General features: G+C 40.1%; 1 protein-coding gene across 11 annotated transcripts in view; it reads right to left on the reverse strand.

Moving 5' to 3' along the window:
• CNTN5 (contactin 5) overlaps positions 1–22123 on the reverse strand; it is a 653229-nt gene that overhangs the window by 136161 nt on the left and 494945 nt on the right. For all 11 annotated transcript variants that reach the window (XM_029048199.2, XM_003430617.4, XM_029048198.2 and 8 more), the window contains 2 exons: positions 14021–14224; positions 1820–1922 (listed from right to left, as the gene is read on the reverse strand). In XM_029048199.2, the coding sequence (XP_028904032.1) occupies positions 1820–1922; positions 14021–14224 (307 nt within the window). The remainder of the gene's footprint in view (positions 1–1819; positions 1923–14020; positions 14225–22123) is intronic.

Here is a 22123-nt window from a genome sequence, read left to right on the forward strand (position 1 = left end):
AAACATGGGGTGTGTACTGAAATCTATGGCTCCAAGTTAAACCAACCCAAGATAGATTACCTTGGTTTTGATTCAAGCATGCCTACAAGTTTGCCTGTTACATGGACCTGAAAGAAGCAGTGTTTTTTTATCTGTGACACAAAAATACAGTCAGATTGTGGAGTCCGATCCTCCTTTTTTTTTTTTTTTAACTATTCAATCTTGGGTAATAACTGAGGTTTCTTATTTCATAAACTCAGTAAAGCACCTTCATAATATACCATTAGCAGTTTGTTCATGCAAAGCTACTTATGGTCAGGGTTGCCCAGGAATGTATAATACTCAAAGTAATAATTCTGGTACTTTTTAAGTGCTTACTATGTGCCAAGAACTGTACTATGCAGTTTTGGGTAAACAATAGTGAATCAGGTTGGACATAGTCCCTGTCCCACATGAGGCTCACACTCTTACCTCCATTGTATAGATGAGGTAACTGAGGCACAGAGAAGTTAAACGGCTTGCCCATGGTCACACAGAAGACATGTAGCAGAGACGGTATTAGAACCCAGGTCCTTCTGACTCTCAGGCTCGTGCTCTATCCACTAAACCACTGTATAAATACATACAGTGTCTGCTTTGAATCTGAAACCACTTATCAAATGGCAAGAGCAGAATAGCACATTCTTATTACTTCATATACTAAACAGTATTTATTTGGATGATTTTGTGATTTTCTCATTCAAAGAGCTTCTACTTTGTCCAAGCCCACTTGTAAATATTTCCTATTATGAACTTCATAATTTTATAATGAAGTTCCTATTATGAACTTCAAAATTTTAACTTCATGCAGTACATCTTATTAGCAGAATTTCACACCTATATCAGTGAAAATTTTTCACGGCCAGTGAGGTAAAATGATTAGAAAGATGGAGAAACAGGAAATACAGTTGAACCAAATTATAATTATAGGATCTAGAGAGGCCCTCTGGGTCTCAGCCTCCTCCAAGAAAAATGCTATTGAAAAGAGAGAGCACTCTGATCAAATACAATCAAAATTCTCTTCCCAAATCTCTAGGATATAAGCTGCAAACAAACAGCATGGCCAAGTCTCAGTGAGTATATATGGGGCCCTAAGCCTCTGAAACAAAAACCTGAACTAGAGTGGATGTATTGGGATTGCTGTAAATCAGATGACTGATTTTTGCAATGATTAGGTGTTTTACCCAGACAGCTGGTACTATCGTTTTATCATTAACTCAGAAGGTTCTACTGTAATCATGGGCTCAGGATATTACTATCACAATTACGCTGACAATTTTTCAAAAACTGTCTCATAATTTTTCATCAGAATTCACAATTCACCTAGGAGCCAGGTAGTACATGATAATTCCAGTATCTTTAATTCATATTCAATTGTATTTATTGAGCACTTACTGTGTGCAGAGCAATGTACTAAGCTCTTAGAAAGTCTAAGTAGGAGATTATGCACAGAACTGAAGGCAACCCTACAGTGAGATCTGTTTATGCTCCTTAAGCACTGAATCCTGGCAGAACAGTGAACTAAATATGTGACAAAGAGAATGGCTCTGCTTTAAGTTGAAGAAATGTACAGTGGAAGTGCATAGTATAAATTGCATATACTGCTTTCCATAGTGTTGAGTAGGGGAGGGAATTTATATTTGGTTATTGAGTCAATTTCCATGTGCTTGTCTTCTAAAAAGCGACTGTACATGAAGGAGCCTATGTGAAGATGAAATCCAGATGATTATCTGAACCCAGAATTGGATTTATCACATTTTAATAAATGATTGTGTCTAATTATGGAAGAATATGTACTTACTTGCCAAGTGCAAAACACTCCATCTTAACTGTAGTTCCTTTAGCAGCTGTAACCATGAAGGGAAAATGTACCTCAATTTTCGGTTCATACTCTCCCATCACACCTGGGAAATAAAGAATGGTCTTTCAAAATATGAATGTCACTATACGAATGTCACAAATTCAGTCCTGGTACCATATTTTGAAAACACTGTTGTTAGCTTGTTAACAACTGAATAGTAAGTGATCAAGCTTGTGATGGTTTGAAATAAGTTCACTTAAGTATGACTGGCTATAAACACCTCACCTTCCGTTAACCTATGGATGGCATCTTCGGTGTCATGTAAAATAACAGCTATTAGAGACAGTATCAACACTGGAAGTTATGTTCTGCTTTATTCTCTAAAGTTGAAGAAAAGTCCTCTTCTATCAATCGAAGATGCATCACTAGGTAAGCGATAAAAGTGGGTGGGTCCCTTTTCTCTTCTCTAAAGCAAGTGAGCCCACATTTCAGAATGACGGTACTCAATCCAAAGAAGAAAATAAAAAAGAGGAAGGAGTGATATAGCAGACTATCTTGAACGATGACTCCCTGAAAGGGCACCATTACTCTGTGCCTCCAAGTGGAAACAAGAAGGCTGTCAAAGTGCAGGAAAAGTTTGGGGAGACATCTTTGAAAGCCTTAACATTACATTTTTCAAAAATGTGCTCAGTGCATGTGTAATTAAAATAATGCTCAACAATGACAAAATCAGGGCAGCTGTCAGTTCTTCAAAAATGAACTGAAATAGACCCTGATTTACAGACTACTACTTCTTATCGTTCCTTAGGTTTATGCTTTGAGGTAAAGCTTATCCCACAAGTTCTGTGGTTGAGATGCTGAAAAATATGGCTCAAAGGAAAACATACCTTTTTTTAAATTAGATTATCATCAGTGTCCTACATACAGAGCAACACACAGGTTTAAAGACATGTATTAGAGGGTAACAGCAGATTATTTCCATTTTCTCATTCAACAAACCTTTGGTGATGATGGAAAAAAATGAATTTAATAGATCACACACATTCTGCCTCAAAATAGTGATGTATTGCAATCAGTTTATCCTTATTCATATAAGATTCCCATATGGTATCTACGTATGAGACTTAGTGGGAAATAACTGACCAACTTTGGGGATCCAAGTAGTGAAAAAATACAGAATGGCAATAAAAGAGGTCTATTATCCTCTCCACTTCCTGCTCTTTAATTTACTAATTTTACAACTGAACAACCAAAGTCAGCCAACTGCAATTCTTTATCAGATCTTTTGTTTTAAGTATTTTCTCTAAATTAAGCACCATCTCCTCTCCTAATGATTTAATGGATTTTTCCACACTCGTTAATTTCACAAACCTCGTAATAATCTGCGGTTTTTGTCTGAAACTTGAGCTGGGCCACACTGGCATGAGTCAGTGAAAGGGAAGCAGTGTGGCTCAGTGGAAAGAGCCCGGGCTTGGGAGTCAGAGGTCATGGGTTCGAATCCCAGCTCCGCCACTTGTCAGCTGTGTGACTGTGGGCAAGTCACTTTACTTCTCTGTGCCTCAGTAACCTCATCTGTAAAATGGGGATGAAGACTGTAAGCCCCACATGGGACAACCTGATTACCCTGAATCTACCCCAGCGCTTAGAACAGTGCTCTGCACATAGCAAACGCTTAACAAATACCAACATTATGATTATTATTATGCATCACTGCTTCCTTTCTACAGTGAGCTACTCCTAGGCAAATGATGGGTTTGGAAAATCTCTTAGTGGATGCAGTAAACAGGTTTGAGTTATGTTCAAATAACTGCACCATTAAGACGTAACATTATCTTTGTAACGAGGTCAAGAAGTACTAGAGGATTTTAATCACTTTAGAGAAATCTTTTACAATACTATCATTTATACCTTGAAATTCAGGGCGGTCGAAAAACTATTTTTTTTCAGGACATCAAGGGCAAGTTCATCAAGGCAATGCCATTACATGCCCTATTATATCTGTTTCCACTGATCACTGAACCTCAAAACCTATTTTCCTTGCCAAGTCCTAGTTACTGGGATTCAGCCACACACACAGACATCTGCGCAAACATCTCTGGATTCATTCCAGTAGTATCAGAAGCAGAGGAAAAGAGTCTGACTGATTTGAAAACAGGCTACGGAATTGCTTTCAAACTTGAAATGGAAAAACTGTCGATAACATTAGACAGATGGTAGGTGGGGTTGGAACTTTTCTGACAGAGGATAGACTCTTCCATTTCAATTTGGGATTTACATGGTAAACACATTAACTACTTAAGTACGCTTGAACGTCCCAATGCTGTGTTCATGCGAGAGTAAAGCAGAATAATTTTAACGCTGGCATTCGCCTGTGAAATAGTCTACACCAAGAATGGCATGTATGGCATTATGTTAAACTGCTACTTCTTTAAAAACCACCATCCTTCTTAACCCTTAGAAGTGAGCTAGTGAAAGGCTTTAATGGCGGTCTATGACTCCCCGATTTTGTGTGTTTAATTCCTGTTTCTTGTTGGGGATTTTTGTCCTTTCTGTAAGGGAAATTAGAAAAGAAAACCTCTGCTAGAGATGTAAGGAAGCACAGAGCAGATGCCATTAAGATCTGATGTGAATGTATTTAGGAACAGCAGATTATATTTAGAGTGGACTGGGGTTCTCATTTTGACAGCCACAGGGGCCTGTTCTGAAAGCTCTCCTGACCAGTTCCCACAAAGACCGATAGACTAAAAGGAGGAGGGAGGAGTGCTATAATGGGTCCAAAGGAGTTGAAATTAAAATGGAAACATAATGGTTCCCTAAGAATTGTTAATGGCTGAGTCAAAGATTAGAATTTCTCAAGGCCTTGGAACAATCCCATAGGCAACTGCCACCTTTGCTGGAGTTTTTCACTGGATAGTATCCCTCCATCATGATTTGCTGGGAGTTGGTATTTGCTTACACAATGCCTGGAATTATTCAGGTCTGTTCATGCCTTTGTCGATTCCCTTTACAAAAATCACAAGCAGAAAGCTTGATATTTTCTTCTCTCTCCATTTCAAAATGCTCCAATTTCTTTCTCATTTTTTCTCATTTCTCATTCATAGAGAATTTTTTTCCCTCAAGAAATAGCTTCCTCCCACAGCTATCCATCAACCTTTCCCCCAGTAGTCTCTAAAAGGAAAATACAATGAAACCAGCTAAGGAAAAAAAATTGCAAGCTGATTTGCTCATCAGTTCCATTGCTGAACAATAGAAAAAGAAACAGGTCCAGGGTTGTTGTTTTTTAAATAAGCCATTGTTAAAATTGCAATTTTGTCACCTACAACTGGGGAAACTTTCTTCTCACCTACAACTCCTTGCTTCCACTAGACAGCTCAAACTTTCAATTGCCCTCAATACTACTGACCATTTCCTTCTCTCAGAAACCTTATCCAACCTTGGTTTCGCTGATACTGTCCTCTCCTGGATCTCTTCCCATCTCTCCATCTCCTCCTACCTCTTTCATGGACTACTCCTCTGCTCCCCTCACCCTAACTGTAGGAGTGTCTCAGGGCTAAGTTCTGGGTCCCCTTGTATTTTCCATCTACACCCATTCCCCTGGAAATGCATTCGCTTCAATGACTTCAACTACCATCTCTATGCATGTGATTCCAAAATCTACATCTCCACTTGTTCTCTTCCCTTTTCTGCAGTCTTACATTTCCTCCTGCCTTCAGGATACCTCTCTTTGGCTGTCAGTCAACACCTCAAAATTAAACATGTCCAAAACAGAGCTCCTTATCTTCCCACCCAAACCCTGTCCTCCTCTTGACTTTCTCATCACCGTAGGCAGCAATACCAAACCCTGTCCTCCCCCTGACTTTCCCATCACTGTAGACAGCAACACCATCCTCCCCATCTCACAAGCCCAAAACCTTGTGTTATACTCGACATCTCTTTCATTTAACTTCATATTCAATCTGCCACCAAATCCTGTCAGTTCAACCTTTACATTATCGCTAAAATCTGCCTCTTCCTCACCATCCAAACTGCTGCTACACTGGGCAAGTCACTTGACTTCTATAAGCCTCAGTTACCTCATCTGTAAAATGGGGATTAAGACAGTGAGCCTCAAGTGGGACAACCTGATTACCCTGTATCTACCCCAGTGCTTAGAAGAGTGCTCGGCACATAGTAAGTGCTTAATACCAACATTATTATTATTATTGTTATTAACCTATCCTAGCTTGATTACCGCATCAGCCTCCTTGCTGACCTCCCTGCCTCCTACCTCTCCCCATTCCAGTATACTTCACTTTGCTGTCTGGATCATTTTTCTACAAAAATGTTCAGTCCATGTTTTCCCACTCCTCAAGAATTTCCAGTGGTTGCCTATCCACCTTCACATCTAACAGAAACTCCTAATTAGGCTTCAAAGTACTCAATCATTTTGCCCCCTACCTCCCTCTCCTACTTCAACCCAGCCCATACATTTTGCTCCTCTAATGCCAATCTACTAATGGTACCTCGATCTCATATATCCCGCTGCCAATCTCTCACCCACCAGCTACCTCAGGCTTGGAACACCCTCCCTCTTCATATCTGTCAGATGATCACTCTTCCTACCTTCAAAGCCTTAATGAAGGCACATCTCCTCCAAAAGGCCTTTCCCAAATAATCCCTCATTTCCTCTTCTCCCACTCCCTTCTGTATTGCCTTTGCATTTGGATTTGCACCCTTTACTCACCTCTTAATCAATCATCTTAACTGAACATTTACTGTGTGCAAAGCACTGTACTAAGCACTTTGGGAGAGTACACTATAACAGAGTTGGGAGACATGTTCCCTGACCACAGTGAGTTTACAGTTTAATCTCTAGGCTGTTAATGATTTTAAGAACCAGGATTTATTACCCAAGCCAAGATTTTTAGGTGCTAACAACAATGGAAAATATCTTCTATATATTAATAGGAAACATTACTTTTGATATATCCATTACACATCAAGTAATATATTGTACAACTGAAAGATTTCATTTCTAGAATCAGAAATCTTAAAAAGAATCAATCTATATTGGAATTTATGCCTCCTACAGAGGATATGAATCTGAGGCATATGCATTTAACAACTTCATTTTATTATTTTTAAGCACCTATTGAATAAGTCCTCACAATTCCAATACATATTAGGGGAGTTAATGAAATTATGTATGATGTTTTTCTTGATAAAACTTTTTATCAAGATAGAATTTTAAATTGTTTTTATAAACCTTCTTGAGGTTAAATTGAATTGTACGGAATGACTGATTGTCAAGGATATCTGAACAAATGAGATATTCATTTTATTCAGAAACCATTCAAGGATTTCTTGATATTCTTATTTAATTTGCTTCACACCAAGAAGATAAGTTTTCCTTTGAGATAGATTGCAAAAGAAATAAAAAGATTAATAAAAGCCGAGTAAGTTTCTGCATTCCTGCAGAGTTTGACATAAAGCCTTAATATTAGTCAGCTTTCTCTGCAACGATGAATATAGCAGAATGTTATGATAGGAGTGTTCATGTCACAAATTTTCCTAGTCCCTCTCGTCCTGACCAGAAATTGAAAACTGCACAGTGATTAGTATGGCAAGTGGAAAAAAAATCCTTCGGTTCATGGTAGGATATATCTGTAGTAAAGAAAGCAGGAACCAAAGGAAGAAATGAAAAGTTTAAGACCACCTGAAACCACTGCAGAAGAGATATTTTTTCCTGATGGATGGACTGGCCATAAAATAATGTTAACATTGCTGAATCACAATGGTGATTGGCAGGTCAATTCTCAGAGCTCTGAAAGAGGTTTGAAGGAGCCCATATATTTGCTATTATTGGAAGGGTTAAATGAATACAGCTACACTAGAGGAAAATGCAGGGCATTTGTAGTACCTATTTGAAAAATGCCATGTTTAATTTCTAAAGTGAGGTGTTCAAGTAGATGTGGCTAAAGAGTCCCATATTTTAATAACTAGGAACCTCACAGTCAAAAGGAAATCAACGGCTGCTTTAAGCCTTTAAGAACAATTAGTGTGTGCCGAGTGCTGTTTTAGGCACTTGGGAACAAAAGAGATAATAGCAAAAATAACAATAATAACGATAATAACGATCATGATTGTGGTTTTGATTGTGGTTTTTGTTAAGGGCTTACTAAGTTCCAAGCATTGGTACACAATAAGGTGCTGTAGGTAATTACAAAAGAACAATATCCCTGCCATCACAAGCTTAAAATCTAACTGTGAAAGGCAGATAAACATAATAAAAACAGTAGGCAAAAAGTGAAGCAGCCTGGCCTATTGGAAAGAGCATGAGTCTGGGATTCAGAGGACCTGGGTTCTAATCCTGACTTGTTTTCTGTGTGACCTTGGGTGAGTCATTTAACTTCTCTGTGCCTCAGTTACCTCATCTGTACAGTGTGGCTCAGTGAAAAGGGCGTGGGCTTCGGAATCAGAGGTCATGGGTTCGACTCCCAGCTCTGCCACTTGTCAGCTGTGTGACTGTGGGCAAGTCACTAAGCGTGGCTCAGTGGAAAGAGCATGGGCTTTGGAGTCAGGGCTCATGAGTTCGAATCCCAGCTCTGCCACTTGTCGGCTGTGTGACTGTGGGCAAGTCACTTAACTTCTCTGTGCCTCAGTTCCCTCATCTGTAAAATGGGGATTAAGACTGTGAGCCCCATGAGGGACAACCTGATTCCCCTATGTCTACCCCAGCGCTTAGAACAGTGCTCGGCACATAGTAAGCGCTTAACAAATACCAACATTATTATTATTCTCTGTGCCTCAGTTAGCTCATCTGTAAAATGGGGATTAAGACTGTGAGCCCCATGTGGGACAACTTGATTCCCCTATGTCTACCCCAGCGCTTAGAACAGTGCTCTGCACATAGTAAGCGCTTAACAAATACCATTATTATCATTATTATTATCTGTAAAATGAGGATTAAGACTTTGAGCCCTCTGTAGAACAGGGTCTACCAATTATCTTGTGTCAACCACAGAGCTTAGTAAAGTGGCTGGCACATAGTAAGTGCTTAACAAATACCACACACAAAAAATACAAATCCCAGGGATATTATAAGATTTAGGGATAAAAAGCCCTAAGCAGCATGGCTTAGTGGAAAGAGCATGGGCTTGGGAGTTAGAGCGTCATGGGTTCTAATTCCAGCCTGCCACTTAGCTGTGTGACTTTGGGCAAGTCACTTAACTTCTGTGAGCCCCACACGGGACAACCTCATTACCTTGTACCTACCCCAGCGCTTAGAACAGTGTTTGGCACATACTAAGTGCTTAACAAATACCATTATTATTATTATTACTATTATAAAAATAACAATAAAAATAGGAATAAAAATACTGATACACTATGTTTCTATTGTTGTTGGCAATGTTGCCCTGCTATTAGATGTTGAGCTTGGTTTGTAGGGGGTAGGGTGAAACTACTTAAATAGTTGGATATTTCCTCTTTAGTAGGCTGAAGTGTCAAAGCCATATAGAAGGCTGGACATTAAAACAGCGTTTTATCGCTCTTCAAGGTCCTTGGTCTGGAGCTTGCTAAAGCAGAGATACACTACATCCTGCCTGACCATTTCCTAAAACCGATGCTGGCCTTCTTGATTTTGTTTTCTACTTTGGGATCTATCCTTACATTGTTAGATGGTGTATTGCAGAAAGAACTATATATGATGCTTATGATATAAAGGTGTGTACTTAAGGAAAAAAAATGTCAAAAACTATGTCTTACAATATCTGTGGGTCAGTTATTCTTTAATAACTGTAGACTCAAAGCAGAGGAAGTGTAATCTATATGTTCAGATTCCTAAGAGGGTGGGTTTGCAAAGTCTGCAAAAAATCCAATTATAATGCTTGCCTTACCACCAGGATAGTTTTACAGCCCAGTGGGGATTTACACAAGTTTTTAGCTGACCACAGTGCAATAATAGGTTTATCCCGAACACTTTATTTTCCCGAGAAAGGGTCTAGTTTTGGAACATATGCACCAGATATATGTAGGCACTAAAGCTCAGTGAGTATCCTCTGAACAAATATACATTTAGGTAATCAGGATTACGAGGGCACCCACAAAATTTGAAAGTACTCTAATTATTCTTTAGTGCCCACTTGATGTTTATCCTCTGTGAAACACAGCTCTTTGTCTAATCAGTTTGAATATCCTTTGCTCCCAATTTTTCACTTTCTTTACCGATTGTTTTATGCCTTGAACACTGCGAGAGTTTGTTGTACCTTTCCCAGTTCTGATGACTCTGATTTCAAGTACATTTAGTTCTCGAATAATGCATGTTTTGTCTAGAATACAAAGGTAGAATTAAGACCGTAATTATCACAATCCCTTAGAGTGTAAACTGCTGTAGGTAGAACGTATCACTTCTTTTTTCTGTACTTCCCACATGCATACTTCAATGAAGTGCACCAAGGTGGACTTCAATGATAATAATGATAATGATGGCATTTGTAAGCACTTACTATGTTCAATAAATACTAGTGTTTATATTCCTACATCCTATGTCTGTCTAGATATAATGCAAGGCAGAGTCAGAAACACCGGCCAACACATGATGTGATATGTGTTGGACATGGCATGAGCATCGTAACTCAAGTGTTTCTTAACTCAAGGTTTATCAGGGATATGACCCCGGTGTTATAGGAAAATCGACTGTAAAGGCAAATGGAATGAGGACACTTGGGATATTTTGGGCCATCTTTTCCTTAATTATTTTCCATACATATATCCCATAAATATAGCTTCACATTTGAAAAAGATACCACTGATGGTGAAAAGTGAATGCCCGTGAGGCTGAAAAGTTGAGTTTTGGGAACCATCTACAGTCCTGGCCACTCTGTGCACGCAAAAAGGATGTCCCTTATTGTGTAGTCACACAACGTTTTCAGTCCCCGGTTCCGCTTTCTCATTTGCCTCCTCTTCTCCGTTCCCTTTGAAGCTTTTACTTCAAAAGCACCATTCCTTCCTGGACAGCATGATGCCAGGCGGGTCCATTCTCTGCAACTGAACACTTTCAGCTGGGATGCAGCAGTGTTTGAGACTTTGTTTTAGTTCATCATAATTACTGAGTGCTTATTTTATATAAAGCACTGTACTAAGCACATGGGAGAGTTCGAGGCAACAATATAACAGACAGAATTCCTGCCCACAACCAGTTTACAGTCTTTAAAGCAGTCCCTCTGCTATCCTGGGTTTCAGTTTTCCAATTTCAGCTCTCCAATCAGCACCAGCAGTTTGGTTATCCTGGTGGCACTCACTCTCCTCACAAAGAAGCAGCGTGGCTCAGTGGAAAGAGCACAGGCTTTGGAGACATAGGTCATGAGTTCAAATCCCAGCTCTGCCACTTGTCAGCTGTGTGACTGTGGGCAAGTCACTTAACTTCTCTGGGCCTCAGTTACCTCATCTGTAAAATGGGGATTAAGACTGTGAGCCCCATGTGGGACAACTTGATTCCCCTATGTCTACCCCAGCGCTTAGAACAGTGCTCTGCATATAGTAAGCGCTTAACAAATACCAACATTATGTCCCAACAAGTTTAGCTGGGTTAAAGTCAGCAGAGCTTTGATGCTCCTTAAGGATAGGGATCCTATCTACCAATTCTACTGCATTGTGCTCTCCCAAGTGCCTAGTACAGTGCTCTGCACACAGTAAGTGATCAATAAATACCAGTGATTGCCATTTGTTATTGAGGATGAAGACCAAGGGCCTGGGAATCAGAGGACACGTGTTCTAAACCTGGCTCTGCCACTTATCTGCTGTGTGACTTTGGGCAAGTCACTTAACTTCTCTGTGCCTCAGTTAGCTCATCTGTAAAATGGGGATTAAGACATAAGCCTCATGTGGGACAATCTGATTACCTTGTATCTACCCCAATGCTTGGCACATAGTAAGTACTTAAATATCATAATCATTATTATAATTATTATTATTTTCCTCAAATGGAAATGGATTTTTAGGTCTGAGTCTGCTATGGGTCCTGGGACTCTGAACTGTCTTTCCTAGTGACACTAGCAGAGTGACTTGAAAAGAAAATATCCCTCCTCTATTAATTTTGTCCTAGGCTAGGTTTTAGCTCTCCTGTAGTGACTGCTGATATCTTAGCCCCAACTTTGCATTTTTCACTTCTTTTTTCACAGAAGTGGAGAAGCAGTGTGGCCTAATGGATACAGGACAGGCCTGGGAGTCAGAAGGACTCCCAGTGTTCTACACATAAAAGATATTCAAAATAAGTTTTGATTCATTAGGTGAGTGAAATTAATGTTACCAATCAGATGCTTCAAGCTGTTAAAAACCCTGTTTGCTGGTTTTATGCTCAGCGTAATGCTCTGCACACACAATTTTCAGGGTGGAAATCACCAGAAATTCCATGGAAGTTGTCCCAAGATCAGTCATAATACCCGCATCTTTAAAAATTCCCTAAGGAAATAAGCATCCGGGTAGTAAACTGACCAGACTGACACTCGTTATGATGGTTAAGCAAGTGGCCCTTTGGGAGGGGCAACAATACACAGTCCAGCTACGATGTGATATCAAGAACAAACAATGCTAAGAGCAAATGTAGTCTCCAACCTTCTTTATAGCTGGGAGGTCTGGATTTACCACAGCTCCCACATTTGGCTTCCGGGGAATTTACACCCACGCCACCTATGCAAAAAAATTATGAGTGGCAAGATAAAATCATAAACGATGAGGTTCTGGAAGGCTGTGAAACCAACAGGGTCGAAGTAATGATTGTTCCTTCACAGCCCTCCTCAGCAGGGCAGGTGAGGAGAATGGACAAAGGAAACAAATCTAGACAACTTCTTGATGGTGAGTTGAAATAGAAAACAATTAGAAAAGGTAAGCAGAAGGAAAACTTTACAGACACAAAGGAGCAAATCCTCAAACATTGTGGCATAGCAGTGAATGGCTAGGAAAGAGCTACAGAAGAAAGGCTGGCTTGGCAGACAAGGATCAGAAATAGGGCAACTGCCCAGGAGCAGAGGCTTTGGCTAGATTGTGACACCCAGAAAAACAAAAGGCAATGTTCGTAAAAATACAATAGTGGATCGGGGCAATCTTAATGAGCTCTTGATGTTGAAAAATACAGAACATTAAAGTCATAGATACACCTTACATTATATTCATAGACACACCTTATTCATAAATACACCTTTCCAACTTGTGGGACAGGAATGTTGTCTACCAACTCTATTGTACTGGACTTCCCCAAGTGCACAGTACAGTGCTTCACACATGGTAAGCACTCAATATATATATTTCAATAAGAACCAAATTGAACATTACTTGGAAGCATCATTTGTTAACTTAGCCACCTACCCTCTATGAACGCTAATGCTTGATTCCTTTAATTAATGTCATGCTTTACTGTGAGTGTTTACACTTGAAGGCAATGAAGAGTTTCAAGTATAGGATATTGTAGCTAGAAGACAATAACTATGATTATAAGTCATTACTTCTGCTTGAACTGCACCAAAAAGAAGATTCCCACCACTCACATTGTTATTGAAATAATAATTACAAGTACATCCAGAAATACAAGTCAACATTCAAAGCAAAAGCAGTTAAAATATAGTGAGGAAGTGAACCTATAAAATTAATGATAATAATGATAATGTCGGTATTTGTTAAGTGCTTACTATGTGCAGAGCACTGTTCTAAGCGCTGGGGGGGATGCAAGGTAATCAGGTTGTCCACGTGAGGCTCACAGTCTTAATCCCCATTTTTACAGATGAGGTAACTGGGGCACAGAGAGGTTAAGTGACGTGCCCACAGTCACACAGCTGACAAGTGGCAGAGCTGGGATTCAAACCCAGGACCTCTAACTCCCAAGCCCGGGCTCCTTCCATTGAGCCACGCTGCTTCTCTAATGCAACTCACACTTGTACTCTATGCTAAAAAGAACCTCTAAATAGCAGAGAAAATGCCCTTTCCTTAGCCTGTTGCTTGCCAATTCTACTTGGTTACTTTTTATCACAATCGGAGTGGAAATACCAAGATGTAATGATGTAATTTCTAAATAAGAACTTTTCTAGTAATTGAATATGCATAAGATTAATTTTTTGAAGTAAAATTCTTCAAGTGAATGGCACCTATCTCAATCGGCTTTTCTGTCGAGTATTTACTACAAATATCGCTCAGTGAATCTGACTTCTTTGGGGTGTGCTATCTACTTACCATCATTGCGTAGCGTGAGCGGAGTTGGGGGGCTCAAAACGCGGGCATTTGTCACAGTGTTTTTTACAAGGCAAATGTAGCTGCCGACGTCTGCTGCCTGAACCTTGGAGATGTAGAGATTGCCTGTATCCTGGGAGATGAAGCGCCGACTATCTTCGGCCACAAAGGAGGGGAATTCATTAAACACCCAACTATAGGAGATCTCTGCAAATAGGTAAAAGGCAATTGTTAAAAAAAAATACAAAACAATATAGTCACATTATATTCATCATCTTGTCTTATGCAGAAAAGCACAGAGAAGCAGCGTGGCTCAGTGGCAAGAGCCTGGGTTTGGGAGTCATAGGTCATAGGTTCTAATCCCAACTCCTCCACTTGTCAGCTGTGTGACCTTGGGCAAGTCACTTCACTTCTCTGTGCCTCAGTTACCTAATCTGTAAAATGGGGATTAAGACTGTGAGCCCCGCATGGGACAACCTGATCACCTTGTATTCCCCCAGTGCTTAGAACAGTGCTTTGCACATAGTAAATGTTTAACAAATACCATTATTATTATTGTTATTATGCTGCTGAGTCTCTTCCAACCCATAGCGACTCCTTGGACATATCTCTTCCAGAACGGCCCACCTCCACCTGCAATCGTTCTGGTAGTGCGTCTACAGAGTTTTCTTGGTAAAAATCCAGAGGTGATTTACCACTGCCTCCGTCCTCAAAGTAAACCTGAGTCTCTGCCCTCGACTCTCTCCCATGCCGCTGCTGCCCAGTACGGGTGAGTTTTGCCTTGTAGCAGATTTCCTGCCACTCGCTAGCCACTGCCCAAGCTAGGAATAGAATGGGTAGGTCTCCGCTTGACTCTCCCTCGTGTAGCTGAGACTAGTAGAGTACTGGAATCTCTCCAGGTGTGATCCTGAGAGGGTCACTATATTCATAGATACACCTTATTCATAGCTATATCTTATCTCCTTATATACAAGACTTGTGTATACCAACTCTATTATAGTGGATTCTCCCAAGTGTGTAAAACAGTACTTCACACATAGTGAGCACTCAGTATGTACCATTGATTGATTGATAGTATGGAGCATACTGATAATACAGAAATTCAGAAGAAGAAAGTGAGGCAAGTTTCACTCGAACAAAAGAGAATTTTAATTTATTAATGATGTGCTCATTGTAATCATCTTAATAATAATGATAACATTTTGGTATTTGTCAAGTGCTTTCCATGTGCTAAACACTGAACTGATACCTGGGGTAGACTGCAGATAGGTCACAGCTATCATGCTTTAAAGCCAATGGTGAGGAGTTTTTGTTTGCTACTGAGGTGGATGAGCAACCACTGGGGTTTTTTGAGGAGCAGGGTGACAAGTCCTGAACATTTGTGTAGAAAAATGATCCAGGCAGCAGAGTGAAGTGTGGATTGGAGTGGGGAGAGCCAGGAGGCTGGGAGTCAGCAAGGAGGCTGATGCTGATGTGGGATAGGATGAGTGACCGGATTAATGTGGTAGCAGTTTGGATGGAGAGGAAAGGCAGATACAAGTCAGGTTGGAAACGGTCCCTGTCCCACATGGGGCTCACATTCATAATCCCCATTTTACAGATGAGGTAACTGAAGCCCAGAGAAGTTAAGTGACTTACCCAAGGTCACAAAGCATCTACCCCGGCACTTAGATCAATGCTTGGCACATAGCACACTGCCCCAGGAACTTTGATTCAATCCTATATTTTATGGCATCTGTTAAGTGATTACTGTGCATCAAGCAATGTTCTAAGCACTAGGCTAGATTCAAGTTAATCAGCCTGGAAACAGTCCCTGCCCCACAAGTGACTCACAGTCTCAGTAGAAGAGAGGAGAGGCATCGAATTCCCATTCTGCAGTTGAGGAAACTGAGGGATAGAAAATTTAAGTGACTTGACCAAAGTCCCATATCAGGCAAGTGGCAAAGTCAGAATTAGAACCCAGGTCCTCTGGCTCCTAGGCCCCTGCTTTATCTGTCAGGCCATGCTGCTTCCCTGGCCCTTTCCAATATTTTGTACATTTTGCATCCTCCATAAATATTGCTGATAGTGGCAGTGGTGATACACTGAATTGCAACCCATCCTTAACACTTTCCTCCTGCCCTCCTGCTCTACTGGGGAAGGTCAAAAAAAAAAAGTCCTGTTTAAACGATATTGCTACACTAGGGGTAAAAATATTTATGTAGAAAGCTGCTTGCTTCCACCCATAACAGGAGGCCTTTCCAAATATTTACTACCATGTAAGGCACAGGAAAAGAAATTGACCTTAGGAAGAAAAAAACCAATAATGACCTATCTTAATTATTCCCCTTTTGTTATAATATAAACAATGGCAAACTGTAAGAGACAGGAAGGAGGAACATGTTAGCAGATCAGAAATGAAGGCAGCTTAAGATGCAGAGACGGCAATTTCCGTCTGGCAGGCTTCTGGGTCAAAAAGGAGCCATGCCTAAAGGCATAATCTCACAGTAAACAAAAGAACGCAAGAAAAACCCCAAAATAAATGGAAATGGTGTGCTGAATACATAATAGAAAAAAAAGCTGCAAATTCCTGTTTTCATTTTATTGAAAATGGAGTTGCTCCAGATTTTGCCACTGAAGATTTGGGATTAAAAAACCCCCCACAACTTTTGTTTTTGCACAGGGCAGACTAGTCCAGTGTGGTTCTTTATCTTCAAAAATGTCACCACTGTCTTTTCTACATTTAAAGATTCACCCTCTGCTCTCCTTATAAAGGTCTACATTTCAGTTGTGAAATGACGAGCCAAAAATATTTAGAACAGACCTAGGTAATTCAGCACTCATACTCTTGGATATCATTCCTCCCTCACTGCCCTCCTAGCATCTCTGGATATTTCCAGTATACCTGTTGCAAGAGAAAATCTGTCCAGAATGGAGAGGAACTTGTGGAGGTAAAAACAAATCCTTTTCAAGCACTAATAATGATTTTTACAGGGGCTGTTTAATTTTGCTTGTCACTTTCTCTCCTTTCTGACCACTCTTCTGCCCCTTTCCCTATGTTCTCCTCTTGAATCTCTCCATTCCTTTAGATCATAACTGCCTTGGGAGCTGGGGAATGAGCCTGAATCACAGTCCATGCATTCTTCCCACAGCTCAGAACAGTGCTTCACCCACATAAGCATTTAATAAATGCTATCATGGATCAAAATCCTCTACTGCTCAATTAGATGAGGCTAAATTAAACTGAGAGACTTCTATATTAGAAGTTCTTCCTTAAAATGGACTTGTGGTAGCCCAAGTTTAAAATCCTACTAGTGGATTATGTGAATTGACACACAATTTGGTCTCAAAATGTTTCCTTGGTAATTCCTGTTGCTGTAATCCTTGTATATTTTAAGTAAGTAAGCAGCAGAGATGGAATCGATTTTCAAATAAATATTTTTTCACCCCTCTTTCTTTCTCAAACAATATTTCTTCACCCGATGAGTGGTCTGTCAGCTTTCTGAGTCATCACAGTCAGAGCATTTCTCCATTCAGAGCTAATGGATTACCAGTTATTCCATATAAAGACTGACATTGGTATGGAGTTTTATCCTTTATATTTTGATTGAATAGAAAAGGAATTTATCATTTCTGACACATCACTTTTCCACCAATTCAGTATCCTAACTTTTTGATCTGGGATAAGAATTTTCTTACTGTCAACTGTCAACTCCTGCTTTTGAATCTATCAGGAATCTATTAGATTTCTCCACTTTCATCATCTATATCATCAGTGGTATTTACTGAGCACTTACTATGTGCAGAGTACTGTACTAAGCACTTGGGAGAGTAATAATAATAATGTTGGTATTTGTTACGTGCTTACTATGTGCAGAGCACTGTTCTAAGCACTGGGGTAGATACAGGGTATGTGAGGCTCACAGTTAATCCCTATTTTACTGAGGCACAGAGAAGTTAAGTGACTTGCCCACAGTCACACAGCTGACAAGTGGCAGAGCCGGGATTCGAACCTATGACCTCTGACTCCCAAGCCTGGGCTCTTTCCACTGAGAGAACAATTCAACAGAATTGGCAGACATGTTCCCTGCCCACAACGAGTTTACAAACTAGCGTGGGAGATAAACATTTATAAATATAAACTTTCTTAACACCATGACAAAGAAGCAGCAGTTAGTGGAAAGTGCATGGGTGTGGGAGTCAGAAGACCCGGGCTTGAATCCCAGCTTCACCACTTGCCTGCTGTGTGACTTGAGGTGAATCATTTAGCTTCTCTGTGCCTCAGTTTCCTCATCTGTAAAATAGAGATTTAATACCTATTCTCCATCTCATACTGACCCACATGGGACAGGGACTGTATCTGACTTATCTTGTGCCTACACTGGTGCTTAGTACAGTCCTTGGCCCACAGTAAAACCACAATTATTACTATTATTATTATTACATTTAAAACCCTCATTTGCCCAGGGCTAATGGATTTTGTGGACCCTAATTAACCAATCAATCAGTGGTATTATTTCAGTGCTTACTGTGTAGAGCATTGTATTAGGTGCTTGGGAGAGGATACAGATGCTAGACACATTCCCTGTCCATAGGGAGTTCATAGTCTAAAGGGGGAGACAAACATTGCAATGAAATTACTGATTGAAGAAATGGGAAAGTAAAAGCATACCTACTTAAGTGCTGTAGGAAGGGTGATTATCTAGTTCTTATGGGGTACAAGTGCATAGATATTGTGGAAGGGTGGGCAAATGGGACTAATCAGGGCAGAATCAGGAAATACCTCTTGAAGGAGGTGTGATTTTAGTAGGGTTTTGAAGATGAGAGAGGTGATCTGCCAGATAAGAAGGGTGAGAATGTTCCAGGACAGAGGGAGGATGCAGGTAAGGTTTTCCTGGATGGCCACCTTTCTCCCACCCACACACCCAATGCCTGTATCTTGGAGACTTCCCGATGTACCTGGAGGGGAAAATGGAGGGAAGAACAGGGCTAGGAGAAAGACTGGCATAGCCCTAAGTGATCCTACTCAATTTGGTTGACATCAGTCAGTTATTCACATTTACTGAGCACTTACCATGTGCCGAGTACGGTACTAAGAACTGGGGAGAGTACAGTATAACAATATAACAGACATTCCCTGCACACAATGAGCTTAATAATAATAATAATAATTCTAGTACTTGTTAAGCGCTTACTGTGTGCCAGGTACTGTATTAAGCGCTGGGGTGGATACAAGGAAATCAGGTTGGACACAGTCCCTTGTCCCACATAGGGCTCACAGTCTCAATCCCCGTTTTACAGATGAGGTAACAGGCACAGAGAAGTGAATAGACTTGCCCAAGGTCACACAGCAGTCAAGTGGCAGAACCGGGAATAGAACCCATGACCTTCTGACTCTCAGGTCCATGCTCTATCCATTATGCCACGCTGCTGCTCAAAGTTGCATTCAAGAAATCTGGGGTGAATTGAAAGGTAGGTCTAAGGTGGGGTACTAGCAGTAATATTATTTATAAGTGCTTACTGTGTGGCAAGTACTGTACTAAGCACAGGAAAAAATATGCAATTAGGAAGTAAACATGATCCATGGCCTTTAGGGTGAACTCAAGGGCAAACTTTCAGAAGCCAGAAAGCCCCTGTCCCAAGCATGTTTAGACTTTGAGCCTGTTGTTGGACAGGAATTGTCCCTGTTGGCCGAGTTGTACATTCCAAGGGCTTAGTGCCTGCTCTGCACATAGGAAGCGCTTAATAAGTACGATTGAATGAATGAATCAGACCGAGAGCATCTCTCTTGGCCCAAGGAGAGAAATGGCAAAAAGGAATGTACTGAGTGAATGTTTCATCCCTGACAAAGATACTCTGACTGTATTACAATGCTTGTAACTAATACTACACAAGTTGTCATGGCCTCTACTATTAATGGAGGATGTGGGAGATGTCTAATCAGCAAAAATGGTTAGAGATGACTTAAAAAGGAAAAAAAGAATCGGAGTGTTGAACTTCCATGTCCTCCAAATTCATAGCTTAGATCCCCAGGCTACATCCAACTCATTTTGGAATGTAGAGATTTTCACTAATGGCATAAGGCACTTCATTAGAGTTAAGCTGGGCTGCTCCTAGGAAAGTTAGCAGTCTGACAATAGATAGTCCGTCGGCCTTGAAAATAGTTTTCAAATCCCTAAAGTGTTATTTGGCTCTGTCCATAATGCCTCCTCCTGCCTCCTCTCAATACGTCCCTACATTCAAAAGCTACCTAGAGCAAAGAGAATACCAGCATTTGCCTGTAAAAAATTCACTTAGAAATCCCCACAAACACAATTGTCCTGAAAACCAATCAAAAATGGAATACAAGGATGGAATACATTCAATTTTTCATTAAGGTCTCAGCAGGATTCTCATTAGGTACATCCAGTTTCTTTCAGGTTCGAGGGAGATGGATCAAAGCTTATTTTCTGATCTGATTAAATCTACCCCAGCACTTGGACAGTCCTTGATGCCCAGTAAACGTTTAATAAAAAAACCACACAATTATTATTAAAGCTGTGAAAAGATAATTAGGGCAGAGTCTTCCCTTTTAAAAGAGATGGTGTTTCTATCTCGGTAATGTAAAAAATTCCATCAAAGAAGGGATTCCATCAAAGAAAGCACTGAAGTTCTGTTAAATTGTTTAGGATCACCCAATATGCTCTACGGAAAATAATATCTTTTTTTAAAGGGTTTTGCTGTTTGTTTTTTTTTATATTTAGGAAACAACTAACTGGCAGATGATTTAAGAACCTGAAAGGAAACATTTAACTGAAATCAATTAATCAAAATACTGTGGACAGTACTCACAGTTTTAATAGGGTTTGTATTAGTCTGTTATACAAAGTGTTCTCATCCTCTCCCCTGCCTCCAATTGATTTTCCAAAACAATTCTGTATTCTTTTTATCACTGTGCTTTTACACAATAACCAAGAGAGATCTATTTTTTCTGCAACAACATAACCTCCATGCTACAGGTGAATCAGTGTATTAGCAAAGGTAAAGACATCACAGTTTCAAACCCTCTGGGGTTGCCCCTGGGTAAAATATTAATGACCTGGCCAGGGGATATTCCTCCTCTCCACCACCCACTCCACCCCCACAAAAAATGAATAAATAAAATAATTCTAGAAAAAAAGTCCAGTTCCCATGAAACTCTGTTCTACTTTCATTCCTCTCTTGATTGTTCAGGTTAAAATGTTTCAACATTCCAGGCCCATTTCTAGCAATATATTTTGCTACACTTGCTGGCCACCTGGTGAAATCTCACCCCACTGGCTTGCTTCTTTGGCCAAAGTTCCAAAATTCCAGTTGGTGATGAAATCCTTCAAGACATTTATTTTGAAAAAAAAACTTAACACAGGGTTTTAATAAATTTACACAAATCCACCAGGTGGCAGTGGGGACTGATCCCTATGATATCCTGGATTACAGAGGGGGGAAAAAAGTAGATGGTATCAGAGATTTAAGATTTTCAATCTATTTATAAAATCTTGCTTAGACCCCCTAATTGGATTTTCTATGTGAAGCTGGAAAACTTGCCAGTAAGGGTGAAATATAATGCTGCTCAAAAATCTATGATACCCAAAATAAAGGAAAGGAAAACTTTATTTCTGGACAAGCAGCATTACTAAGTAGTTGAAGTCCACATTTGTCAATTGTGCATATGGAAGTTAGAATGTCAGCCACAAATGGATGGACTTCATGGATTCCTTTTTGACAGGGAACATGCCTGCCAATTCTGTTATACTGTACTTTCCCAAATGCTTAGTACAGTGCTCTGCCTACAGTAAGTGCTGAGGAAATACAGTTGATTACTGAGCAGAAGAGATTCTCTGGGTGAGAAGTGATATAACAAGTCTGCCTGATCCCCACCTTCCTATATCACCTATAATTTTTCATAAATGTTCCATTTGCTGCAATGGCTTAACTAATACCCATTAATCCTCCATGCAAATCTTAATGAAGGCAATTTATTTGTCACATTGGGATGCACCACACAGGAACAGCAGATATTGTCTATTTATCAAGTGGCATTAAAATGGTTTCCTTTCTGCTCTAGAGGTTTTGTACCTATAGCTTCCCTGCCTGAGGAGGGGGATAAAT

This window comes from Ornithorhynchus anatinus, chromosome 20 (assembly GCF_004115215.2).
Source record: "Ornithorhynchus anatinus isolate Pmale09 chromosome 20, mOrnAna1.pri.v4, whole genome shotgun sequence".
Taxonomy (NCBI): Eukaryota; Metazoa; Chordata; class Mammalia; order Monotremata; family Ornithorhynchidae; genus Ornithorhynchus; species Ornithorhynchus anatinus.